The sequence below is a fragment of the Chionomys nivalis genome, chromosome 13 (genome assembly GCF_950005125.1).
Source record: "Chionomys nivalis chromosome 13, mChiNiv1.1, whole genome shotgun sequence".
In the NCBI taxonomy this organism is placed as follows: Eukaryota; Metazoa; Chordata; class Mammalia; order Rodentia; family Cricetidae; genus Chionomys; species Chionomys nivalis.
The window spans coordinates 71,836,426-71,862,118 of NC_080098.1; the positions used below are offsets into that span (position 1 = coordinate 71,836,426).

Here is a 25,693-nt window from a genome sequence, read left to right on the forward strand (position 1 = left end):
AAAACGAGACGTGACAGAGGGAAAAGGTTTGTGTCCACCACTCTGCAAGCTCAGGCTCTCTTCCTCCCTGCACTCGTCCACTGTCTTCTGTAGAGGGCAGGGTGGACCCAACGCTGACAAGACAGGTCTCCCGAGCACCTAAAGCTCACAATTAAGCAGGTGACACTTCAGTCACACATTAACAAAATACTTGTGCCCTGCTATGAGCGTTTAAGATAGGGTGACAAACAGGTCAAATAAGAGTCCCAGCTTCACAAGAAATGAGGAGACAGGTTAAAAAAAATGGCTATAGTTTAGTCTTTTAAAAAAATAGTTATGACATAGGATGGAAAGGGTCTTGTTTCAGAGCTAAGACGACAACAAGAAGGGCCTTTTCTGAGGGGATACGTGTACAGGATGAGAAGCACCAGTTACACAAGGGCACAAGTGTCGCGGACACCAGGGCACAGCCCAGGTAGATGTAAGAGGATGGGGTACCACACTCAGAGCAAGCCCAGGCCCCTTAGGAAGCATGTGGCAGGGACACCTGAGCAGGCTGGGTGTCTCACAAGCCCAGATGGCACCCTCCGGCAGCAGTCATTAGAACGCTGCGTGTATACGGTACAAGGGGGCATCGCAGACAGGCAGTTCAGCCTATGGGATTCAAGGACTCAGCCCAGGCGTAACTATGGGAGATCCTTAGGCAAGCCGACCTGTTCCCTGCAAACTTGGCAAAGGTGCCGGAGTTGTGGCAGACCCTGGTTGTTCCTCTACCATCACATCTCCAGATGTCCACACCTTCAGAGAGATTACACAAGACCCCTGATTCATGCCTGGGAGAAATGACCAGAACAGTCACTGTGGGGGAGCACGGGGCCAGGTGTGAAGAAGCCATGCCTTTCTGGCTGGATGTTCTCTGCCTTGGCCCTCAGCAGGCCCAGCAGACAGCCAGAGGTCTACACTGTGGACGCACATTCCCCCACGGCTGTGATGCTGACGCTCGAGACTCACGAGTCCTTTGATTTTATCTTTGTTCCCGGTGGGGGCCTGAAGATTACATGTCCCGCTGACCTGGCTAAGGCTGAGGCCCCCTCAAGTTCTCTATGTACAAAGCTCAGAACACGGACGCTCTTCGTGCCTCTCCTCCCTCCCCTCGTCCTGCTCCCCCACCTCCTGCAGCCACCCTCCGCGTCCTCCTTAGGTTGCTGCGCGCCCTCGCCATACCTGTAAACATCGCACAGAAGTAAGGGCTGCAGGCCGCCAGGACCACACGGTGGGCTTCTATCTCCACGTCTTCTGCCACAATCATCACGTCACACAGCAGCTGCTTACTGTAAGACACCAGTGAGGTGACAGAAAAGGTCACAGCATGGACATCCACCCCTGTCCCTCCCGGTTCACACGCTGTCCATATAGAGGGCGGGCACAGTGACTGTCTCTGTCTTGACACAGGCAGGGAGGAGGGCACAATGATGTTGTCTCAGTGAGATGCCCAACACTGACCTCTTGGCCTCCACACATGTGCACACATGTGAACACACACACCAGAATCTTGCAACTATCTTCTCACGTGGCTGTCACCAACGTGCCACCACGAACTGTGAACGGGCTTAGCATATTTAATCTTGTACCCTGGACACTAGGCTGCATACCTGCCACATAATAGATCCTACACCGTTTCAAACAAACAAATATATGGAAATAATCAATACACACTCATCAACAGGATGGGTAATTGAGAACTGGGCTTGGTGGCACAAGCCTGTAATCCTGGCTACTCAAGAGACTGAGGCAGGAGGAACTCATGTTCAAGGCTACGGAGTAAGTTCAAGGCTAGCCTAGGCAATTTAATAAGACCCTGTCTCAAAACAAAAGGTAAAATGGGCCTTGGGGTATAGGCAGTGGAGGAGAACCTGCCTAGTATATGTAAGATTCTGGGTGCAGTGAAGCTGGATCCCCAACACCTCAAAAAAGACCAAAAAAAGGATATTTGAGCACCACAGGACCTAGCCAATCCCAGACCTTCTCCATCAGCCTTCCAGGTCCTTACCTCACCTTTCACTATTCCACAGACAGCATTTGCTGAGTGAGGGATTACCAACCACTTGTCTAAGTGCTCCCCAGAGCCTAACACCATTTCATTTAATCCTCTCTACAACGAACTCACTGAAGTGAGGCTAATTGTTATGGCTGCATCCTGCAACGAGGGAACAGAGGTCCAGAGAAACCAATAAGTTCCTCAAAGGCCCACAAGAAAGTAGAGATGGGATTCGAAGGCACGTAACTGAATCCCAAGCTCCTTCTGTGGTACCCTGATCACCACTAGCCTCTTCCTTAAAATGCTAGCAACAGGTGAGAGGTAAGGAAGACAAGGGCGTCTCAGTTTGCTCATGGGCCAGGAAGGCAAGCTCATCTCAGCTTGCTCGTGTCCGGCTTCTGTCTGAGGATGCTGGATCAATGAGTCTGTTGTGGCTGACGGATGGAAGAGAAGTTGAGCACCTGCAGCAGCAACACTTAGTCATTACCAATACCAATGCACTGTTGAAGTTTCTCTCAGAGAAACAGAACCATAAAGCCTGAGCCCACAGGATCTGCAGACGCTCTCCCTAGCCTTGGATAGCATCTGGCCTCTGAAACTCAAAGAAGGGAAGAGATGCCCAAATCAGAAGGCTGAACCCTGAATACAGTTCTCTAGACTAAATACAGTGTTTTCTCTGAAGTATCCCCAGGCTTCATCACTGGATGGCACTTAGGGCCAGAAAAGACAAGGAATGGAGGGCCGGTGGTGGGGCTTCTGGGATGGGTAAGACCTTTGGGAACTAAGAAGCCAAGACCATTGGACCTCATTCTACAACAGGAACAACACTGACTCTGCCGTAAGTAGCCACAAGAGCACAAGCAAGCAAGCCTGCACCGTTTTCTTGACTGTCATAGCTGGGAAAAACACTGCGCTGCCCAGTTTTGAGACAACTTAGGTAAAACAGTGAGACTCTAAAAATACTGAGCAAGAACCAAGCCCCCGAAAGAATACACTAACATAAAAACAGCCACTGTGATGGTATCTCAATTGTCAAAGGCCCAGGATGACCTGGGACACGGCTGTAGGCACGCCTATGGAGGATTATCTTGGTTAGGTTAACTGAGATGGAAAAACCTGTTCTCCATGAGCGGTGTCATTCCCTAGGCTGGGATTCTGGCCTACATATACAGGAGGAAACAAGCTGAGCGCCATCATCCATGATTCCCCATTCTTGACGGAGAATACAATGTAACCATCTGCCTCAAGTTCCTGGGGCTGCGACACCCCCCCACACACACTGATGGGCATAGCCTCAGACTGAACCCAAATAGACCTGTTGTCCTTTCGTTGCCCTTGCCGGGCATTTTATCACAGCACAGAAACAGTCGCTCAGGCAGCTGTACAGATCCACAGAAAAGAGTTAGAAGGCCATAAAAACAGGCTTTTGCTACTGTTTAATGTATTTTATGATGTTTATGGTCAATTAACTTATGAGAGGGTGCATGTTTGTATATATGTACATGCATGTACAGGTGCACACACATGTGTGCATATGCATGTGGAGGCCTGAGGTCGATGTCAGGTGTCTTCTTCATTTTCCATCTCATTTTTCAAGCTTGTTACATTTCATGTTTTACTGGGGTGGGGGGCATGCCAAGGCAAGTGTATGTACATTTGAAAGTTACGCCATAACAAGCATATGTGTGTATGTGAAGGTCATACCATGGTAAACATGGTTGTGTGAAGGCCATGCCATGGCAAGCATTGTGTTGTCTAAGGTCATGCCATAGCAAGCATGTGTGTGTTGTGTGAAGATCATGCAGCGTGAATGAACCACCAGGGCGGCATGGCATGGCACTCCCAGAACCCCAGCACTCTGGAGATGGAGGCAAGAGGTCCAGAAACTTGAGTCTAGCCTGGGCTACAAAAGTCAAAAACCCAAAAATAGAACTGGAAGATGGCTTAGTGGGTAAAGTATTTATCTTACAAGCAGGTCCTCAGTCCCCCAAACCCACATCACAAAATTAAAAAAGCAAAAAGCTAGGTGTGGGGACACACATTTGTAATCCCAAGCAAATCTCTCTGGAGCCCGCTGGTCAGCTAGCTTGGTCTTCCTGGTGAATTCCAGGTCACTGGGACCCTATCTTTAAAAGAGCTGAGTGGCTCCTGAGGAAGGACAACCTGAAGTTGTCTTCTGGCTCTAAATGCACATACACACGTATGCGTGTGCACCTTACATGCATGCTTGCACCCACACACACATGCACACACGCAAGTAATAGTCATTTTTCAAGAGGGCCTAGAACAATCTGTAGCCATGCAGAGGGTGGTGAAAAGCACCAAGGGGCCGGGGTACAGCTCATTGAAAGGACGCAACCCTTAGCAAGGCCAACCAACCTTCAGCAGAGAGAGAGAATTCTAAACACAGGCTGGAGCCTCCACGCTTCCTGCTCCCCTCTCTCAGGCCTGGTCAGGATGTGCATCTCCAGAAAGGACTAGTCTCCACTACCTGCTCTAGCTCAGGAGCCAGAGTCCCCCACCGGAGCTCTGCCACCCAAAAACACCACAGTCAGAACCATGCACTGAAATGGAAAGGAGGGGCAAGGCTGAGTGGTTGCCACGGCAACAGCTCCTTCTCTACCACAGAAGTAAAAAGAATAGGAAACTCAGGAATTGTGTGATTCATAAATTGCAAAGAGCATGTGTACTTGAACTAAAATAGTTCAAAAGTGAGGGAGGGGAACGCGGAGACCATGGGAGATGCAAGCCCAGGCCCCTAGGTACTCCGGAGAAGACATTAGTGCTGCCTCAGCAGATTGAAGGCTGCCTATCAGCTTGCCACTAAAGTTCCATTAAAGTCACCCAGATCAATAGCACGGGGATGCAGGCCCCATCTATAACACAGTGATGCAGGTCCTTCTGCCTGCCTTACCCATCGACCCTACTTTTTAAAGACGGTCTTCGAATACCTTAGGGCTTGATGTTGCCTCTCAGTACTGTAAGAACAGAAGCCTCCCTGAGGGCCAAGGCTTTGATTCTCTTACCCACTGCCCATCATCTGCAACCCAACACAGTGGCTGCTGTTGTCAAGCTAACCGTGACAGAACGGTGATGGGCCAGGCCTCAGCACTAGCTAAGGCCTTGTGGCCATGGTCTTCCAGGCTGTTGATCGACTCTTTCCAGGAATTGATCCTATAGAAGTAATTGCAACGGTGCATGCGTATTTAATAACCACAAGACGTGAGCTATTACTATTCTGAGCACGTCACTTACTAACCCTTAGCAATCCAGCAAGAGTGAGCGGGTCACTCACCCACCATTAACAATGTAGCAATAGTGGTGTTATTAGCTGCCCTTCATGGCTGACAAAAGGGAGATCAGGGAGAGTAAATTGCCCAAGGCCATGTGGTTAGTATGGGCTAGAACCAGTACCGGAACCAAGTCTGTGCTTGTGAGAGGGACACTCCAATGGAAAGCCAACCACTGAGAGTGCATTTTCCCATGCGGCATGAGGAATGGTGACATCCATCAGCAGGGGACTGACTTTTACTGTAATATGCCAAAAGTGGGATGCCGTCTATCCACGTGATTCATGTTAGAGACAATGGTTCAATGACAGGACTATGAGAGAAGTCAGATCTGTAAGTATGCCAAAAATGAGAAAACGATTCCCCAAAGCTTTATCAATAGGTCATTGACAAAGTTATATGTGACTTTTTAAAACATTTAACCTTTATTCTTATTTTATGTATGTGGGTGTTTTGGCTGGATGTACATCTGTGCAGTATGTATGCAGTGAGTATCTGTCGCAGCCAAAAGAGGGTGTCAGACCCCTGAAACTGGAACTACAAATGGTTGTGAGCTTGGATTTGAACTCTAGTCCTCTGCAAGAGCAGCCAGTGCTCTAAACCACTGAGCCACCTCTATTGGTGGTTTTTTGATCATCTACCTTCTCTAGACGTTCTGCTGCAATAACTACAGCGCAGAAAGGAAGACAGAGACAGAGGGCAGGCGCAGCTCATCCCTACACCCAAACTAAAAGTTTCAAATATAAACAGAATGTGGTCCATTTGAACAAAGCAGAAAGAGGATGGACGAGAGTATTCATTTAAACCTCAGCAAAGGACTGTGGTTCTCAGACTGATGTTTTCCCAAACGCTAACACGAGTCTAAGTCTCAAGTACGTGTGGGAATCTTTAGTCAGCCACAGCAGAGCCTTCAATACGCCTACGTGCATTCTCAAGGCCAATTGAGTTCGAGTTCAAGACTCCATTTCCCCACAGTGTCTAGAAGGAGCTGGCATTCATCAGACGTCAGCAGTGCCAAGCCCTAAAAGGCGAAGGAGCAGCACGACTCCTGGGCAGAGGTAGACCCAAGTCAAGCAGACGCTCTTGGAGAAAGACGTGAAATCCAGGAACCAACAGGTACACCAGGGTGACTTCTAAATCTAAAAGGAAGGGGTGTATAGCCGGGGGTGAGGAGGGAGAATCTGCACAGGCAAACTCAGGCCTGGGGAGAAAACCCACTCTTGGACAACTGACTTAATGTGTGCCCTGAGGGGCTAAACGTGGAGCTCCAACCGTGTCTAGGAAACACCGCAAAGATTCTTCAGGGATGGAAGATCTGGGTCCATGTGCATGGCCTCCATCCTAGCGCCTACATTCCCAGACTTTCCAGGGAATCTGGCGGGAGGCCTAAACAAATTGAACAATATGCCATGTGTTGCTTAATTTAATTTTGTGAGTCTGAGTGTGTGTGTGTGTGTGCATGTGTGTGTGCGCGCGCACGCGTGCATGTACGCGCATGTGCTAAATACTGGCCATGCAGAAAGGAGAACTGAGAAAACAAACAGAGAATGAGAACTTCAGGACTGGCGAGGTGGCTCACTGGGTTACAGAGCTTGCTGTGTAATCCTGACAACCTGAGTTCAATCCCCGAGCCCAGCTAAAGGGGAAAGGAGAGAACTGGCTGAAAGTTGTCCTCTGCCTCCCAAATGCACACTGTGACACCCGCACACCCACGCACAGACACACATATACACACAAATGCACACTGTAGTACAAACACGTTCCTGCACACAGACACATACGGACACGTGATGTGACACACATGTGTACACACACACATACAATGATAGTAAAGTTCAAAAGATTTCCTAAAGGAATCAAATAGAGTGTCTGTTTAAATATGGTCCGTCCCCCACGCGGCACACACTTCCCTCAGCCCTGTGCTGCTCTCTCTGCCTAGAGTTCTCCTTCCTACCACCACCCTTTGTGTCTTTAACTTTTCCTTGACCTTCAACACTCAGCTCAAGTGTTTCCTGCATGCCCAAAGTTCATTTTCATGCTTGTTTCTGTTCCGCCCTTTAGAAAACAAATATAAGTGTGTGCACCTGTGGCTGTCAGGCCTGGTACATCCTACATCCGAGCACACTTGCTCTAAGAGGCTCTTTTCAATAACTCTTCAAACTCCTGACCTCATGGCTCCCACCCGCTCCTCCCAGGGCCTGGGCAGTAGCTGAGAAAGGAGGAAATGCTCCCCATTGGCTTTGTACCAGAGAACACGTTCAGTGCCCAGAACCCATCTCACAACATGCTTGCCAAACATGTACACTGGCCTTACAAATAGCCCTCCTGACCTCACCACCCAACTTGGGGGGATTAGATGCACTTTCACCTCACGTCTTTACAGAGTAGACATACGTTTCAGGAGAGGCACATTCTGCCACTGGTGTGGCGGCCTTCCCAAGCCGAACTCCGTCCGAGAGACGAGAGGGAGGGAGCTAAACAATGTGTGCCATCTGCTGTCTCATCTGCCCTGTGTGTCAGTGCGCAGTCACCCCAATGTCAGCTCCCAGGCTTAGCCGCAGACCTGCTCTACCCACAGATGAACGCCCCCTGTGATTAACCACTGAAATGTAGGTATTGAATATTATAAAGGGGAGGCTTCAGTCTCGGAATCTGAAGCGGGAGCAGAGCAAGAGCAGGCCATGAAGCTGAAACCCAGTAGGTGGTGTGCCCCAATGTCTGTTCTCGGCCCCTAGTGGAGCTCACCCTTTGGGTTCCATCTCAAAGGGCACAGGGAGGGTAGGAAAGTACCTTCGAAGCTCATTCATGACCTTGAAGGCCTTTCCCATGTGGGCAGGGTTGACAGTGACCGTCCTCCGGCTCTCCTCATCATCCTGGGCCTGGGCCTGAACCGTGGACTGAGGGCTCAGCTTGACGCTGTGAGCAGAAGACGGAGGGAAAGAGAGGTCACGTATTGGCAAGCACAGTTGGACATCCCCCACAAGTCGACGGACGTGAGCCACCCATGAGGGACGACTCTATCAGCCTGTTGTCTTCACCCAAGACAGCAGTGCAGGAAATACTGCCCCATTTCTGCAGGACCTTCCAGGACACGGCGCTTTTCTCTGGAGGAAGCCAGGCTCCTGCTCATTCTCCCACCAGGCACTGCGACTTTGTGAGACGTCTTTATCCTCCACTCTGCCCTCCTCCCTCCTAGAAAAGGAGCCGGCATAAGTATTCTAACACTCTCTATGGAGACGTGGGTCCACTTAGCAGTTAATGGGGGCTAGTATACGACAGGCATTATATTTCAGTTCATGGGAAACACGATGGTAAACAAAGGCCAGTCCCTCCCAACAAAAAGTTCCAAGTTCAGTGAGGGGGAAAACCAAGTAACAGTCAAGCATCATATTTTTTAAAGATTTATTTATTCATGTATTTTATGTATATGGGTACTCTGTCTTCATGCACACAAGAAGAAGGAATCTGATCCTATTACAGATGGCTGTGAGCCACCATGTGGGTGCTGGGAATTGAACTCAGGACCCCTGGAAGAGCAGCCAGTGCTCCTAGCACCCAAACATCATATTTTAAGCATTACAATTCCATAGGAACTACAGAAGCACAAGGGACTGATTCAGTGATGCCAGGGTAGAAAACACCTCCCAAAAGTAAAGGCCTGGCAGCGGAACTTAAGGAAGTCAGGAACTTAAAAAGGCAGACAACGTCCCAGACAATGGGAACAGCAGGCATGACCAAAGGGGAAAAGATCAAGTGTGTTCAAAGCGTCCATGGTTCAGGGAAACGAGGCCACAGGAGGCAATGTTGGGGGAATTGTCCTCCTGAACGAGGGGAGGGCAGGAACGAGTTAAACCGGAAGCAAATGATCACACCTATAATCTAGAAAACCCACAATGGCTCCAGTTTAGAGAAAAGGAACTCACAAGTGAAAACTTTTGGGAAACCATAATTCTATTGAAGGATAGGCAGCGTGACTAGAAAGATGGCTCAGCCATTAAGAGCACTGGCTGCTCTTCCAGAGGACTTGAGTTCGATTCCCAACACCCCATGGTGGCTCACAACTGTGTGTAACTGCAGTTCTAAAGGATCAGAGCCCTCTTCTGGCCTCCACAAGCATGCACAGTACACAGACATGCATGCAGACAAAAATTCCCATCTGCACAAAGCAAAGTAAAGTAAGAATTCTAAAAAGAGAGATAGGAGCCTGAAGTTGTGGAAAGCATAGACTGTAAGGCCTATGTGAACAGGCACAACCTAATAACCCATTGTCTCAACACTGCTTGCACAAAAATCAAGGTAGAAAATTTCTGAATATGTTGCCATGTCCTGGGAGTAGGAAGGAGGACTGGCAAGATGACTAAGGGAAGGATCTCTCCTCAGATAGGAGCTCCAGAGTCAAATCCAGAACCTTGGAGGGAACTGCTTAGGCCAGACTCCACTCTGTGAGCGGGAAAACAGAAACTCCCCCTTTGTGCAGAGTTGGGAGCCTACAGTTTATCTGGTCCCCAGACCTTGAAGGTGGTCCTTAGGATGTGACCTTGAAGGTGGTCCTTTTAGGCGTGACCTTGAAGGTGGTCCTTAGGATGTGACCTTGAAGGTGGTCCTTAGGACGTGACCTTGAAGGTGGTCCTTAGGACATGACCTTGAAGGTGGTCCTTAGGACATCCCCCATCAAGCATCCTCCATCTGCTGCTGCAAACTGCTGAAGACAGAGATGCTTTATACGAGGGTTACCAAAGTCCTGGGAGTCTTAGAGTTCATGCTGGTGCTTGTCACTACCTTAAGTCTCAGACCCATGGCTTGCCTGACCCCCTGCCTTTGGCTCCTACCTTCCTGGCTTTCCTGACCTCTCTCCTCCCTTCACTTGAACCTGTCCATGAGCTCTGGGGCTGTTTGGAGTCATTGCACAAGGAAATCAACTCAACAGAGGAAGATAAATATGGAGATACACAAAGACGATTAGAAATATGTATTCAAGCAGGTTAAAAAAATTCCAAAAGACTAGAGAAATGGCTCTATGGTTAAGGCTGCTCCTTCAGAGGACTGGGGTTTGAGTCCCTGAGCCCTTGTGGCAGTCGCCTATAACTTCAGTTCCAGGAGATCTGACAATGTCTTCTGGCCTCTGCCAGTATCAGGCATGCATGTGGTACAGGGACGCATGCACACAAATGATGTGGGTGGTCCTTCTGTATATGTGTTGCTTTTATTGGTTAATAAATAAAGCTGTTTCAGCCAATGGCTTAGCAGAGTAAAGTCAGGCAGGAAATTTGAACAGAGACATAGAGAGAATAGGCAGAGTCAAGGAGATGTCGTGTAGCTGCTGAAGGAGAGAGACATGAGGGAAACTTACCAGTGGCCACAGCCTCATGGCAGTACACAGGTTAATAGAAATGGGTTGATTTAAGATGTAAGAGTTAGTTAATAAGAAGCCTGAGCTAATAGGCCAAATAATGTTGTAATTAATATAGTTTCTGTGTGATTATTCAGGTCTGAGTAGTCGGGAAATGAATGAGCAGTCTCTTTTTACACACGTGCGCACACACATATATTAAAATATATATAATTATAATTACATAATCTAATATCTAATATATATATTATAATATCAAGCCAGAAAATGTGACCAGAGAGAGGAAGCACCCACAAAGATAAAAAGTTTGCATCCCAAGGTAGGAAGGTAAAATTGCAATCTTTTACTTTTGATATGTAAGTTCTTCGTCTATTAGCTACTGAGTTTTATAACACAATGTCAAAAGGAAATTCAAATTTTCCAGTGAGTTTTACTTTCTGATTCTTATTTTTTCCATTCCCTGTCATGCCACCGTAGTTCACAAGACTTCACATACACAGTGATCTATTTCTGTCCCTCTAGCCAATTGCATAAGGTCAGTTTACACAAATACATTATTTCTGTAGCTTCATGATGTCTGATTTCTGACAGGCTAAGTCCTCAAGCCTTTGGCTGCTCTTGAGAAATCACCTTGTATGTCCCATCTAGTCTTTCTACAAACCAGCTTCTCGAGTTCCAGGGGACACCCTGGCAGGCCTTTGATAGAGACCTCATTATAGGTCAATTTAGGTTGAACCAACATTTCTTTTAAGTTATTTCTCCCTACCCATGGACATGGGCTATCTTCTGTTTATCTAGGCCCTTTAAATGTTATTTATTTATGTATTTATTTATTTATTTATTTATTTATTATGTGCATGTGTGTGTACCTGAATGTACATATGTGCACTACATGCATTCAGGAGCCAACAGAGGCCAGAAGCGGATTCCAGTCCCCATAACTAGAAACACAATACACAGGTGCATGAGCGACACTGAAAAGGACCAATGGCCTGGAGAGACGGCTCAGTGGTTAAGAGTGCTCACTGCTCTTGCAGAGGCCTGGAGAGACGGCTCGGTGGTTAAGAGTGCTCACTGCTCTTGCAGAGGCCTGGAGAGACGGCTCGGTGGTTAAGAGTGCTCACTGCTCTTGCAGAGGCCTGGAGAGACGGCTCAGTGGTTAAGAGTGCTCACTGCTCTTGCAGAGGCCTGGAGAGACGGCTCGGTGGTTAAGAGTGCTTACTGCTCTTGCAGAGGCCTGGAGAGACGGCTCGGTGGTTAAGAGTGCTCACTGCTCTTGCAGAGGCCTGGAGAGACGGCTCGGTGGTTAAGAGTGTTCACTGCTCTTGCAGAGGCCTGGAGAGACGGCTCAGTGGTTAAGAGTGTTTACTGCTCTTGCAGAGGCCTGGAGAGACGGCTCGGTGGTTAAGAGTGCTTACTGCTCTTGCAGAGGCCTGGAGAGACGGCTCAGTGGTTAAGAGTGCTTACTGCTCTTGCAGAGGCCTGGAGAGACGGCTCGGTGGTTAAGAGTGTTCACTGCTCTTGCAGAGGCCTGGAGAGACGGCTCGGTGGTTAAGAGTGCTTACTGCTCTTGCAGAGGCCTGGAATTCCCTGGTACTCACATCGCCTCTCATAACCGACTGCAAGACAATCTGAAGATCTTATACACACATCATGCTCGATTTTGCCCTAAGTACATTGCAGTTTTCTTATTATTTTATGATAGAAATTGTCCCTTATAGCTGGGTAGTGGTGGTGCACATCTTTAGTCCTGGTACTCAGGAGGCAGAGGCAGGCGAATCTCAGAATTCAAGGCCAGCCTGCTCTACAGAGTGAGTTGCAGGATAGCCAGGGCTATACAGAGAAACCTTGTCTCAGAAAGAAGGAAGGAAGGAAGGAAGGAAGGAAGGAAGGAAGGAAGGAAGGAAGGAAGGAAGGACAGAGAAAGACAGAGAGAATGTTCTTTTTAGAGTATATTTGCTGATTGTTGCAATTTATGAAATTAATTACATTTACAAATTGATTTTCTAGACAGCATCCATACCAAATGATCCCATTGTATCAAATTATTTGCCATTGATTCAATTAAATGTTATTTATAGATAAACTTTATATTATTAGTGTATAATGCCAGAGATAATATTTCCATTCTCTCTCTCTGTCTTTCTGTCTGTCTGTCTATGTATTGTGGGAACTCCTTCAGCCAAAAGCCTTTAAGATGCCAGCCCACTTGGGCGTGGTCTCTTATACTATAAATGCAGATGTACGTGACCTCTCTTGGCTGCTGGATTTGGGTCCTATTCCTGGCTCATGCAGAGGACTGTTGATCTGAGTATACCTCTAAATAAATAACCCTTTATTATCCTCCATTCTGAGCTAGTGTGGGACTACTTTATTATAATCATCTACATCTCTATGTGTGCGTGCATGTGTGTGTGTATTTGTGTGTGTTTGTATGTATGATTCTCCTGCCTCAACTTCCTGAGTAGCTGGGAGAATGGGCCTGTGCCACTAAGCCTAGTGTCTACTTTTTAAAATTATTTTAGGCTTATGGGTAGGGCATTTTGTCTGCATGTACATCTGTGTACTGCAAGCTTGTACCTGATGCCTGTGGAGACCAGAAGAGGGTGTCTCATCACCCAGAACTGGACTTACATATTTGTAAATCAACACACAAGGTGTTGAAATCAAAACCCAGATTCTCCAGAAGAGCAGCCAGGGCTTTTAATTACTGAGCCATCTCTCCAGTCCCTTGAGTTTTTTTTTTGTTTTTTTTTTTATTTTTTTTTATTTTTATCCCTTGAGTTTTTTTAACCAGTTTGAATACATAATTCTAATCATCTTTGTGCATCTCCTTACGGAAAGAAATTTTGTGCTGGCTAAGATGATAAACTAATGCCAAAGAGAGAGCAATCATGAATTCCTGCCATGGTCCTGATTTCAAAGGTGTCCTAATGTTTCCCATTGCATATGCTTACTACAGGATTTTACTACGTGCATTTTATGGAGTTAAGGAAACTCCCAAGTTGGGTGTGGTGGCAATTGTCCATAATCCCATCATGTACCACTACAAGAAGATTGTGAGTTCAAGGTCAGCCTGGGCCACACAGTGAGTTCCAAGCCAGCCTGGACTAGATAGAGAGACCCCGGGTCAAAAGTGGAAGGGAAGAGGAGAGGACAGTGATGAGATGGGGTGAAGAGAGGAGGGGGCGGGAGCAGAGGGGAAAGGAGCAGAGGAGAGAGGAGGATTCGCTTCTGTTTTTATTTAGTCTTTTAAATCATATTTATATTACATTTTACCAAATAACCTTTCATATATAATAAAATGATGATATATAGATTTTTAGTGTGGAAAAGCCAGGATCAGAAGAGCTAATATGGAACAAATCCAGGAACCACTGAAGGTCCTAGGCAGGGAACTCATAAGTTAGAGCTCAGGACAGCTGCTAGCTCCACTTCACAATTGTGCAAAAGGTATAAACCAAACGGGCGGGTTGGGGGAACCGACACACCCTCTATGGTGACTCTGTCACTGCTCTTTTGCTTTCCAGCCTTCCAGAATGGTCCAGTAATCATCCATGTGCCTGCTAACGCCACACTGTTTACAAAGGGGCCTCCAATATGAAGTGCCCATGAAGTCCAACACAGCAGTAACTAGCACGAGGCCTCCCTGAAAGGACAATGACGTGCAAATGTGCCCTGCCCACCCCCGGATGAGTCTGCTTCTTTTTGTTCTAGAGCTTTCATGTGTGCTGTTAAGTCACTAGTGTGAGATTTCTCCATGATCAATTTGAAGACTGAAATCAACAAAATAGGAACAAAGAAAACAACGACACAGAAGAAACATTGCCAAACTCTTTTTATGAGGCTACAGTTACTCTTACACCCAAACCACACAAAGACTCATCTAAGAAAGAGAATTACAGACCAATCTCCCTCATGAACATTGATGCTAAAATACTGGCAAACCGAATCCAAGAACGCATCAAAAAAAAAAAAAAAATCATCCATCATGATCAAGTGGGCTTCATCCCAGAGATGCAAGGATGGCTCAAAATATGAAAATTTGTCAATATAATTCACCATATAAATAAACTTTTTAAAAAACATATGATCATCTCATTAGATGCTGACAAAGCCTTTGGCAAAACCCAACACCCCTTCACGATAAAGGTCTTGGAGAGATCAGGGATACAAGGAATGTATCTAAAATAAAAGCAATATACAGAAAGCCAACAGTCAGCATCACACTAAATGAAGAGACACTCAAAGCGATTCCACTAAAATCAGGAACAAGGCAAGGCTGTTTACTCTTTCCATATCAATTCAATATAGTACTCGAAGTTCAAGACAGAGCAATAAGACAACAAAAGGAGATCAAGGGATACAAATTGGAAAAGAAGAAGTCAAACTTTCACTGTTTGCAAATGATATGATAGTATATGTAAGTGACCCAAAAATTCTATCAGGGAACTCCTACAGCTGATAAATACCTTCAGCAATTTGGCAGGATACAAAATCAACTCAAAAACATCAGTAGCCCTCCTATATACATATGATAAGAGGGCTGAGAAAGAAATCAGAAAAACATCTGATATTATTGTAGCCACAAATAATATAAAATATCTTAGGTAATGCCAACCAAAGAAATAAAAGATCTATATGATAAGAACTTCAAGTCTTTGAAGAAAGAAATTAAAGAAGATATCAGAAAATGGAAAGATCTCCCATGCTCTTGGATATATAGGATCAGAATAATAAAAATGGCAATCTTACCAGAAGCAATCTATAGATTCAATGCAGTCCCCATCAAAATCCCAACACAATTCTTCACAGACCTCAAAAGAACAATATTCAACTTCATATAGAAAGACAAAAAACGCAGGGTAGCCCCAAAAATCCTACACAATAAAGGAACTTTTGGAGGCATCACCATCCCTAACTTCAAGTTCTACTATAGAGCTACAGTAATGAAAATCACTTGGTATTGGCATAAAAACAGATAGGTGGACCAATGAAATTGAATCGAAGACCATGATATTAATCCACACACCTATGAACACCTGATTTTTGATAAAGAAGCTAAAATTATACAATGGAAAAAAGAAAGCATCTTCAACTAATGATGCTGGCATGACTGGATATCAACACGTAGAATAAGGCAAATAGATCCATATCTATCCCCATGCACAAAACTCAAGTCCAAAGGATCAAAGACCTCAATACAAATCCATCCACACTGAACCTCATAGAAGAGAAAGTGGAAAGCAGCTTTGAATGCATGGGCACAGGAGACCACTTCCTAAATGTAATACCAGTAGCACAGACACTGAGAAAAACAATTAATAAATGGGACCTCCTGAAACTGAGAAGCTTCTGTGAGGCAAAGGACATAGTCAATAAGACAAAACAGCAGCCTACAGAATGGGTAAAGATCTTTATCAAACCCATATCTGACAGAGGACTGATCTCCAAATATATAAAGAACTCAAGAAACTAGACATTAAAATACCAAATAATCCAATTTAAAAATGGACTACAGATCTAAACAGAGAATTCTCAACAGAAGAATCTCAATGGCCAAAAGACACTTAAGGAATTGCTCAACATTCGTAGCCATCAGGAAAATGCAAATCAAAATGACTCTAAGATACCATCTTACACCAGTCAGAATAACTAAGATCAAAAACACCAATGATAGCTTATGCTAGAGAGGATGTGGAGTAAGGGGAATACGCCTCCGTTGCTGGTAGGAGTACAAATTTGTATGGTCACTTTGGAAATCAGTATGGTGATTTCTCAGAAAATTGGGAATCAATCTACCTCAAGACCCAGCAATACCACTCTTGGGTATATACCCAAAGGATGCACACTCATATCACAAGGACATTTACCCAGTCATGTTCATAGCAGTATTATTCCTAATAGCCAGAACCTGGAAACAACCTAGAAGCCCCTCAACCAAAGAATGGATTTTAAAAAAATGTGGTACATTTACACTATGGAGTATTACTCAGTGGTAAAAAACAATGACATCTTGAAATTTGCAGGCAAATGGAAGGAACTAGAAAACAACATCCTGAGTGAGGTAACCCAGACCCAGAAAGACAAACATGGTATGTGCTCACTCATAAGTAGATACTAGACATAAAGCAAAGAATAACAGGCCTATAATACATGAACTCAGGGAGGATAGTAGCAAGGGAAACCCTAAGAGAGACATACATGGATCACCCTGGGAAGGGGAAAGAGACAAGAGCTCCTGAAAAAATTGGGGTTGTGGGGTAGGGGGAGAAGGGAGGGCAGAAGGGGAAGGAAGAGGAGAACATGAGGGAACAGGATGGTTGAGATGGGGGAAGGACAGAGAGGGAGAGCAAGGAAAGAGATATCTTGATGAGAGAGACATTGTAGAGCTATTGTGAAACCTGGCAACAGGGAAATTCCCAGGAATCCACAAAGATGAGCCCAGCTAAGACCCTAAGCAATAGTGGAGAGGGTACCTGAACTGGTCTTCTCCCGATAATCAGATTGATGACTACCTTGCTTATTATCATAGAACCTTCATCCAGGAACTGATGGAAGCAGATGCAGAGATCCACAGCTAAACAGTGGGTCAAGCTCCCAGAGTCCGGTCATAGAGAGGAAGGAGCAATATTATGAACAAAGGGGTCAAGACCATGATAGGGACACCCACTGAAAGCGCTGACATGAGCTGGTGGGAGCTCACCGACTCCAGACTGATAGTGGGAGAACCTGCATGAGATTGAACTAGGCCCTGTGAATGTGGGTGACAATTGTGTGGCTTGGGCAGACTGTGGGGCCATTGGCAGTGGGACCAGGATTTATCCCTAGTGCATGAACTGTCCTTTTGAAACCCATTCTTTATGGAGGGATAACTTGCTCAGCCTAGATTTATTAGGGAGGGCCTTGGTCCTGCCTCAAAATGATGTGTCAGACTTTGTTGACTCCCCATGGGAAGCCTTACTGTCTCTGAGTGGTTCAGGAGATGGAGTGGGGGAACGAGAGGGGAAGAAAGTGGGAACTGGAATAGGTACGTAAAATGAGAAAAGATCATTTTTTTTAATTAATTTTTAAAAAGAGTATGCTGTGGGACAATGATTTTACCCTGTAAAGATTTGCTTCTTGTACTTGTTTGATAAAATGCTAATTGGCCAGTAGCCAGGCAGGAAGTAGAGGTGGGGCACTGAAAACAGGAGAATTCTGGGAACAGGAAAGACAGTCTGCAGTCATCACCCAGACACAAAGGAAGCAAGATGAGAATGCCTCACTGAAAAAGGTACCAAGCCACATGGCTAACACAGACAAGAATTATGGGTTAATGTAGGATTTAAGCATTAATAAGGAGCCTGAGCTAATAGGCCAACCCGTTTATGATTAATGTAGACCTCTGTGTGTTTCTTTGGGACAAACAGCTGTGGGACCAGGTGGGACAGAAACCACAGCCAACAAGAATAAATCAGGTAACCGACCATGAATGTACTCAGAAGGAAGAGTCACCTGTGCCACTTGCTGCGTGAGCTTCAACAGACTGAGAACACACCGAATTAATACACTTGAGCAAATACCTGGGGATCTGACTGACAATTAATACACACAGTAGCCTGTTTGCTACTCAGCTTACATGTGTGAGTCAACACTGACGTCCTGCAGCCCAAGAATGGCAAGAACTAGAGCTGCGGAGATGACTCAGGGCAAAGAGTGCTTGCTACTCTTCCAGAGGACCAGGACTGTGTTCCCAGCACACATCAGAGAGCTCACAACTGCCTGCCATGCTAGCTCCAGGGAATTCGATGTTCTCATCTGGTCTTCATGAACAGCAGAATACATATATGCATATATACACACATGCACATATGCAAACATGCACACACATAAATAAGAAAATAAAAATAAATCTTAAAAAAAAAGAGAGAGAAGAAAAACAAGCTAGGAACCTATCAAGAGCTCACAGGAAGGAAGTGTCACAAGCTGGTTCACTGTATCTGTTTCTCCCAGGTGTCTGACGACTCCATTCAAAAGGTCAGACTAAGACAGCTGAGCCTCAGAAAGGGACAAACACGGCTACCCCTTCTTTCTTGAGGGTTTGGTGTTTGCTGTTGTTTTGGACCATGGCGCTGTCATCCCACCTGACATCCCCACTTAGACAATCTCTTCTCAAGGCTTCCTCCAAACCACAGCACAGCCAAGCTGCTCTACCGAAAGGCGAGTGAGGTGCCGTCCTAGCCTCACCATCCAAGGGCTCTTCATAGTGGCCAACTGGTCTACGTATTTACTGGCCATGTGAGATTTTGTCTCAAAAACGGCTATAATGAAATAAACCTCAAAAATCCTCAACATAAAGTCGTGATTCTTGCCTAGCATCCAGGTACCCCACAGACACACCAACCTGAGCTGAACCTGAACCACCAGCCCTTACTTACTCAGACATTTCCTGAGGACTGTTATGTACGGAGTGGATAAACGGCTCTCCCTTTCCCATATCACCACCCGCCAGTCTGTCCCGTGAGGACCCTCAGCTTCACCTCCTCTAGGCGGCCCCTGGAATACTTCAGCCCCAACTCTTCTCTGTTTCCTAAATCCTATTGTATTCCTAGCCTGTGACCCAACCGGTACATAGAACATGATTGTGCTTAAGTATTTTTCATTTACTTATCTAACCAACATATTGGCAGGCAAGGACCGTGTGTCCGTGGACTGTCTGTTGTAACAAGGCCTTGAGCATTAGTAAGCCCCCAAACCTTAGCACAACTGACTCCATGATGGAAGTGCCATTCAGGTCACGAAACTCAGCACGCGGACAGCACCACCTGCCAAAGCGAAAACAAAGGCCTAATCCATCAAAGCCCGTAGTTCTGGGAGTCTCTAAACGTACTAACTTTGCTTTTTGGCTTCTGTAGTTAGTTCTGCTTCTGGCTAACGGCTCTCGTTAACTGAAGTATTGACAACCCATGCTTTAAAGCTCACCCTGAGAAAGGCTCGGGGTCACACTGGGATCCCAAATAGCCAGTGTAGTCACCAGCTGGTTAATAAAGACTTCCTATTGGCTGAAATTCATGTCTGAGCAGTCTTCTCTGGTGGGTCCCCACAACACTGTAAGACTGGCAACTCAGCGCACCCAGCACGGGATCGTGATGCACCAGGCCCTCGTTGCATGTCATGGCTGGTTCTGAGCTGAAAACCTTCATCTGTCTTTGCAAGGGCTGGACAGTAAATCAGATGGGATTACTCTACCCATGGTCTGACTCTATCTCTGCCAACTGCAGATACCGACAGTAGAGCAGGCCTCAGGGCCGAACTAGAAACGAATACACAGAAGCCATCATTAAAATGTACATAAAAGACACACACTTGCCAGGCAGTGGTGGTGCACGCCTTTAACCCCAGCACTCAGGGGGCAGAGGCAGGCAGATCTCCGTAGGTTTGAGGCCAGCCTGGTCTACAGAGTGAGTTCAGGACAGCTAAGGCTGTTAAACAGAGAAACCCTGTCTTGAAAAAAACAAATAAAAAAAGATATGCTCTGACTATACCTCTCTGTAGTCCACCACTTCCCCTGCCCGCTAAATCCCAAATCCCATAGCAATGTCTTACCTTCTCCCCTACTGAAATTTCACATAAGTGAATCCACACATATCCCAAATTGCCTCTCTCAAGCTAGTCTTTCTGTATTCTCTACTTCACAAGACATAACCAGCAAGAGCACCGCAAGCCCCTTGAGGACCCCCAGCCACCAAGTTCCGCCCACAGAACACTCCAACTGCCTTAACTGCTTGGCACAGACCCAGCCCTACGGAGAAGAAAGCCCGAGCTCTGGACCTGAAATTTTACCAATCCCTACCCTGGGAAGTTCTACCCCCAATAAACTCTACATAAAATCTGTCTGCTGCTCAGTCCTCTGCTGCTTCTCACCTGAGCAGAGGCAGCCACCCACTGGGGTTTTCCCTGCCAATACATCACTCGTGTGACATTTGCTGTGTAGTGTGACTTTGCGGTATCCCTTGCTTCCTGACTGCAAGGATATCTTCCCTTCAGAACTGTATACTGGGTAAGCCTCCCTACACACACACACACACACACCTGAGCAGAGCTATAACACTTAAGGTGGGGAAACCTTTCCCCTCAGAACTGTAACACTTACAAACACGCCAATCCCACACAGAAACGGCGGCGCTGTCCTCGACGACTTGCTTCAGCGCACCCTCGTCACACACATCCGCAAGTCTATTCCCTGTCCTCCATGTCTGCTAGCCATCTTCTCCTGGTCACTATGACCACAACCTCCCTTCTGCCTCGCTTATCACATCACCTCCTCCACAACGTCAGCGTTGCCAAGGCATTTCGGCATGAAGCCTCTTCCTGAGTCCTCACAAGACTCAGCACAAATCTCAGAGAACCATCACGGTCTTTCATAACCCTGTCATTGCCCTGGAGATTCTTTGTTATCATAGAACTAACATACATGCAACAACCTAAATCCTCGATGCTCTTTGGTTTGGTGAAGTGTGTCTACATCACCATCTTGTCTTGCCCAGGTGTAGCTTAGCCCCAGGTCCTCACGTGTCTACCCAGAAGCCTCTCCTACTGCCCTCCACCACCCGCTTACCCGTTCTCTCCCACACTCCGAGCATCGTACTCTGACCTTCTCTATGCTGTCCTCTGAAGAGTTCTTGTCTGTCCCACACACACAGTGTTGCCCAGTGGCTACAGTGTGACCAGGGGAAGGCGCCCAGACTAATTACGACTATTTATTCTTCCCTGTGTTATAAACTGTCCCTCCATGAGAGATCTTGTCTCTCAGGATTTGGAGACAGGTATGTGCTCCTAGTGCACAGGTGTGGAGCCGTCTTCTGAGAGACACAGCAGACCTAAACGCAAAGACTTCAGTGAGAATGATATTGGAGAGCTTGAGTTCTGAACATTTTCATATGATTTATTTATGTTATCTGATTTTCCTAATAGCTAAATTGAATAACTGAGCCACAAAATTCCTAAGAGTTTAGTAAAAGTGGCTGGGGCAAGTTTGACTCTGTGAGACTTTCAGCTCCATGTGAACCAAGATACCACCTCAGTTCCATCTTCTTAGCATGAAGCACATGACAGGCACTCAACAGTGAGCCTTGGACGGGCGCTCAACAGTGAGCCTTGGACGGGTGCCCAACAGCGAGCCTTGGACATATAATGCAAAAGCAGGAAGACTGGGGGAGAAAAAAAGCCAGCAAAAGAGGGACCAGCAGATAAGTCAGCGCTTACCTTATGAGTCCTCGGTTCCCTCGCAGGGAAAAGCCAGGCAATGGGCCAGAAGGAAATCTAGGAGGCAGGTAGAAGGAGCCCCTCCAAGCAAACTACCAAGCAGGGGGTTAGGGCCCTAGAGAGCAAGGACCTCCAAAACATGGACAGTGTGGAGGATCTCCAGGGGATAAGGAGTCCGAGGCCAGACAGCCGAAGCTTGTAGATTAATGATCCCCTCCACAAATATTCACACAACAGAGCTCAAAAGCCTTGGCTCATGCCAGGCCTCATACGTGGGGCCCAAGAACATTATAGTCAAGCTAGCAATGAGACAATAAAGACAGGTAAAGTCACCCAAGGAAGGCAGAACTACGCTAAGAAAGGCCAGCAGGATCAGACTCAATTCACTAAATTCTCTCAGCAAAGAAAGGTCCTTTGGGAGGAAAAAAACCAAAAACTAGAAATTAGCTATAGGTCCACCTCATCCCACACTATATAGAAAAGAAAGGGATTTAATTATCCCATGATATCACTTGGTTAAGCCATGAGACCTTGGATAAACTACATATCCAAGTAACCCAATCCTAAAGTTCAAGATAAAAATTACCAAATTTTGGTATGGGATATTTTGATCACACTCTGACACTTCTGAGATTGCCAATAAAGTTTACTTTGAATCAGAGGATGGAGCTAGATACAAGCTGATCAAAATTACTCATAGAGGTTTTGGAAGACGGAGGACATACAGAGAGATAAGGAAGTAGTAGGGTGGAGCTTAGAAAGATTCTCCACCCTTTTGGATTGAGGAAGGAGAGAAAGAAGAGGTCACTGGTCATTTCTCCACCACTTCTATAATCATTCAGGTTCTTATCCTGAGTTTTTTTTTTTATAAAGAATAATTAGCTAAACACTTCAAAATTTAGATGTCTACTTCTTGGTTGGTGAAGAACTTGGCACTTGAGTATGTCCAGACACCAGAATCTAGACCTCAATAAACCCTGCTGTCCGGTAACAGCATTTACATGTAAGCTACACGCCCTTCCAGGGAACAGCCCACAGAGTCACACACTAGACAGGCCTCAGAAAGCTCCGAGTCCCAGGGGACAGTCAATCAAGGTCAGCGTTTACTGGAAGTTGACTACACTAAAGGGTCTTACATCCATTATCTAGTTCCATCTTCAGAACAATAGTACGAAGCAGGAACTACCATCTCCTGATGCGCTGAGATAGAATTTGTCCAGACAGTCCTACATCATACTAATTTTCCTGAACTTAGCAGCCCTTCACGTCAGCCAGCCACGATTCATGAACGCTGTTCTTAGCTGCTGCCACTTGTACAACACCCTCCTCCCTGACCAACTTCAAGAACAGGTGTTACTAATCACATTCCTGAAGGCCTAATTCACGACTTGCCTTAAAAATCTGGATGAAAGACAAGTTATATCAAGATAGAAAACAGTTGAGTTCATACCGATAGAATTAGCCAAGGGAAGCTCCCTGCCGTGTGCTTTTCTGAAAGCCAAGCTTGTACTAGGCTGGAACGGGAGAGCTGAACTCATGGTGTATGCCAGTATGACAGAGGCCCTGGTGCGAATTCACACGTAAAAGGGAAAGTAGGGAGCTGGAGAGATGGCTCGGTGGTTAAGAGCACTGGTTACTCTTCCAGAGGACCCAGGTTCTATTCCCAGCACCCACATGGTGGCTCATGACCTTGATAATGCCAGTTGCAGGAGATGTGATGGCCTCTCTGACCTCCAAAGGCAACAGGGACATACTTGGAAGCAAAGACATGCAAGCAAATCTTCACACACACACATGCACACTGAAAATAAGCAAGGAAGACAGCCTAAGATCTTCACAAATCATAGAAAGTCACATCCCATCTGAGACTCACTGAACTTACATAACAAGAAAAAAATCTTAGAACAAAGCATGTTCAAACTATTTTTACATAGCTTCTCGCTGGTCTGTTCAATCTAACCTACTTTTGGGTTCATCTAGACATTTAAAAAAAAAATAGGTCATTTCCATAGTGGGATAGTATCAAATAAAACAGTTGATTTGGAACACACACGGAAAGAATGTTCTTGCCTGGATATGCCTCAACAATCTATCAAAGAAACTCTAAAAGGCCAAATCTTTTTTTTTTTTTTTTTTTTTTTGCTTTTTATACCACTTTATTCCAACCTGAGCACCTTAATATAAAACTAAACACTGGTGAACTGTTTTCCTTACTAATTTTGAGTTACTGTAAAAAGTACACGTTCTGAAAGGCCAAATCTTGATCCGGAAAAAAATAAAATAAAATGTCCGCCTTTGCTGATTTTGTTCCCTTTCCACTTTAAAGAAATGAAAGCTCCATCTCCAGAGGAAACTTGACTTCCGTTATCACCATCGTGATGATGTGCAGGGTCTCAGGGGGTGTGGGAAGACAGACATTTCTGCGCAAGGGTCTACTCGTGACTCTTAGGGCCAGGGAGAGGATGAAGTGCCTGGTCGGCAAGAACTGGAGTAGAAAACAAGGTTCTGTTGCTGGACATGCGCACTGCACTGTCTCACCAGTGGTGACCTGTTGATGCAACCTTCAGCCTTTGGAAGAGCGGCTATCCAGGCTGTCTCTGCAGTGTGCCTCTATCCACTGCTGTCAAGAGCAAACACCCAACAAACACCTCCTTCTCAGGAGCTCCCTAAGGTAAAACAGCAGGCTCCTGTCAATAAGAGCCAGCTAAGAAGACCGTCCCCTAAGGACACCTCACAGGTAGTCACAGCAGAGCTGTACCTAAAAGCCTTCTCAGGCAGGAGCACCCGACCCTTTCTATGACAAAAATCACACAGCATTAAGAAAAATGAGCAACTATGCCAGGCGGTGGTGGCGCACACCTTTAATCCCAGCACTCGGGAGGCAGAGGCAGGCAGATCTCTGTGAGTTCGAGACCAGCCTGGTCTACAAGAGCTAGTTCCAGGACAGGCTCCAAAACCACAGAGAAACCCTGTCTCGAAAACCAAAAAAAAAAAAAAGAAAGAAAAGAAAAGAAAAGAAAAGAAAAGAAAAATGAGCAACTAGCTTCTCCTTGTGATGATATCTCTACTAAAGAATACTTTTCTCTGCAACCACTGAAGATCTGTCATTTTGGGCCTTCGGGGTGTGTGTGTGTCTGCGCAAGTGCACGCACGCACGCAAGCACGGTCTGTCTGTCTGTCTATGCCTGTGTGTGTATATGTCTCTGTGTGTGTCTGTCTGTCTGTCTCTCTCTCTCTCTGTGTCTGTGTATGTCTATGTCTGTGTGTGTCTGGTCTGTCTGTCTGTTTCTCTGTCTGTGTGTCTGTATATGTCTGTGTCCGTGGTGTCTGTGTGTCTCTTTCTCTCTGTGTATCTGAGGGTCTGGTCTGTCTGTACCTATATATGTATATGTCTATGTATGTGTGTGTCTGGTCTGTCTGTCTGTCTCTCTGTGTGTCTGGTGTCTGTGTGTCTCTTTCTCTCTGTGTCTGTCTGTGCCTATGTATGTATATGTATATGTGTTTGTCTGTCTCTCTCTCTCTCTGTGTCTGTATATGTCTGCGTCTATGTGTATGATGTCTGTCTGTGTGTATTTGTGTGTATCTATGTGCGTATGTGTTTGTCAGTGTGTCTATGTATGTATTTGTGTGTCTGTCTATATCTGTGTGTGTGTAACATACACAACAAAATTTATACTTTATCGTGGAGCCCATGGCATTGCTGCACAGCTGTCAGCACTACCCATCTCTACAGCTCACCTCCCCATTAGAAATCCCACACCTGCGAGGCAATCCCTACTCCCCTTCCTC

General features: G+C 46.0%; 1 protein-coding gene across 1 annotated transcript in view; it reads right to left on the reverse strand.

The window, feature by feature from the left end:
• Positions 1-25,693, reverse strand: part of Klhl3 (kelch like family member 3) — a 115,070-nt gene that overhangs the window by 84,645 nt on the left and 4,732 nt on the right. The window contains exons 3-4 of the mRNA XM_057787487.1: positions 8,098-8,223; positions 1,204-1,310 (exon numbers count right to left, since the gene is read on the reverse strand). Coding sequence (XP_057643470.1) covers positions 1,204-1,310; positions 8,098-8,223 — 233 coding nt within the window. The remainder of the gene's footprint in view (positions 1-1,203; positions 1,311-8,097; positions 8,224-25,693) is intronic.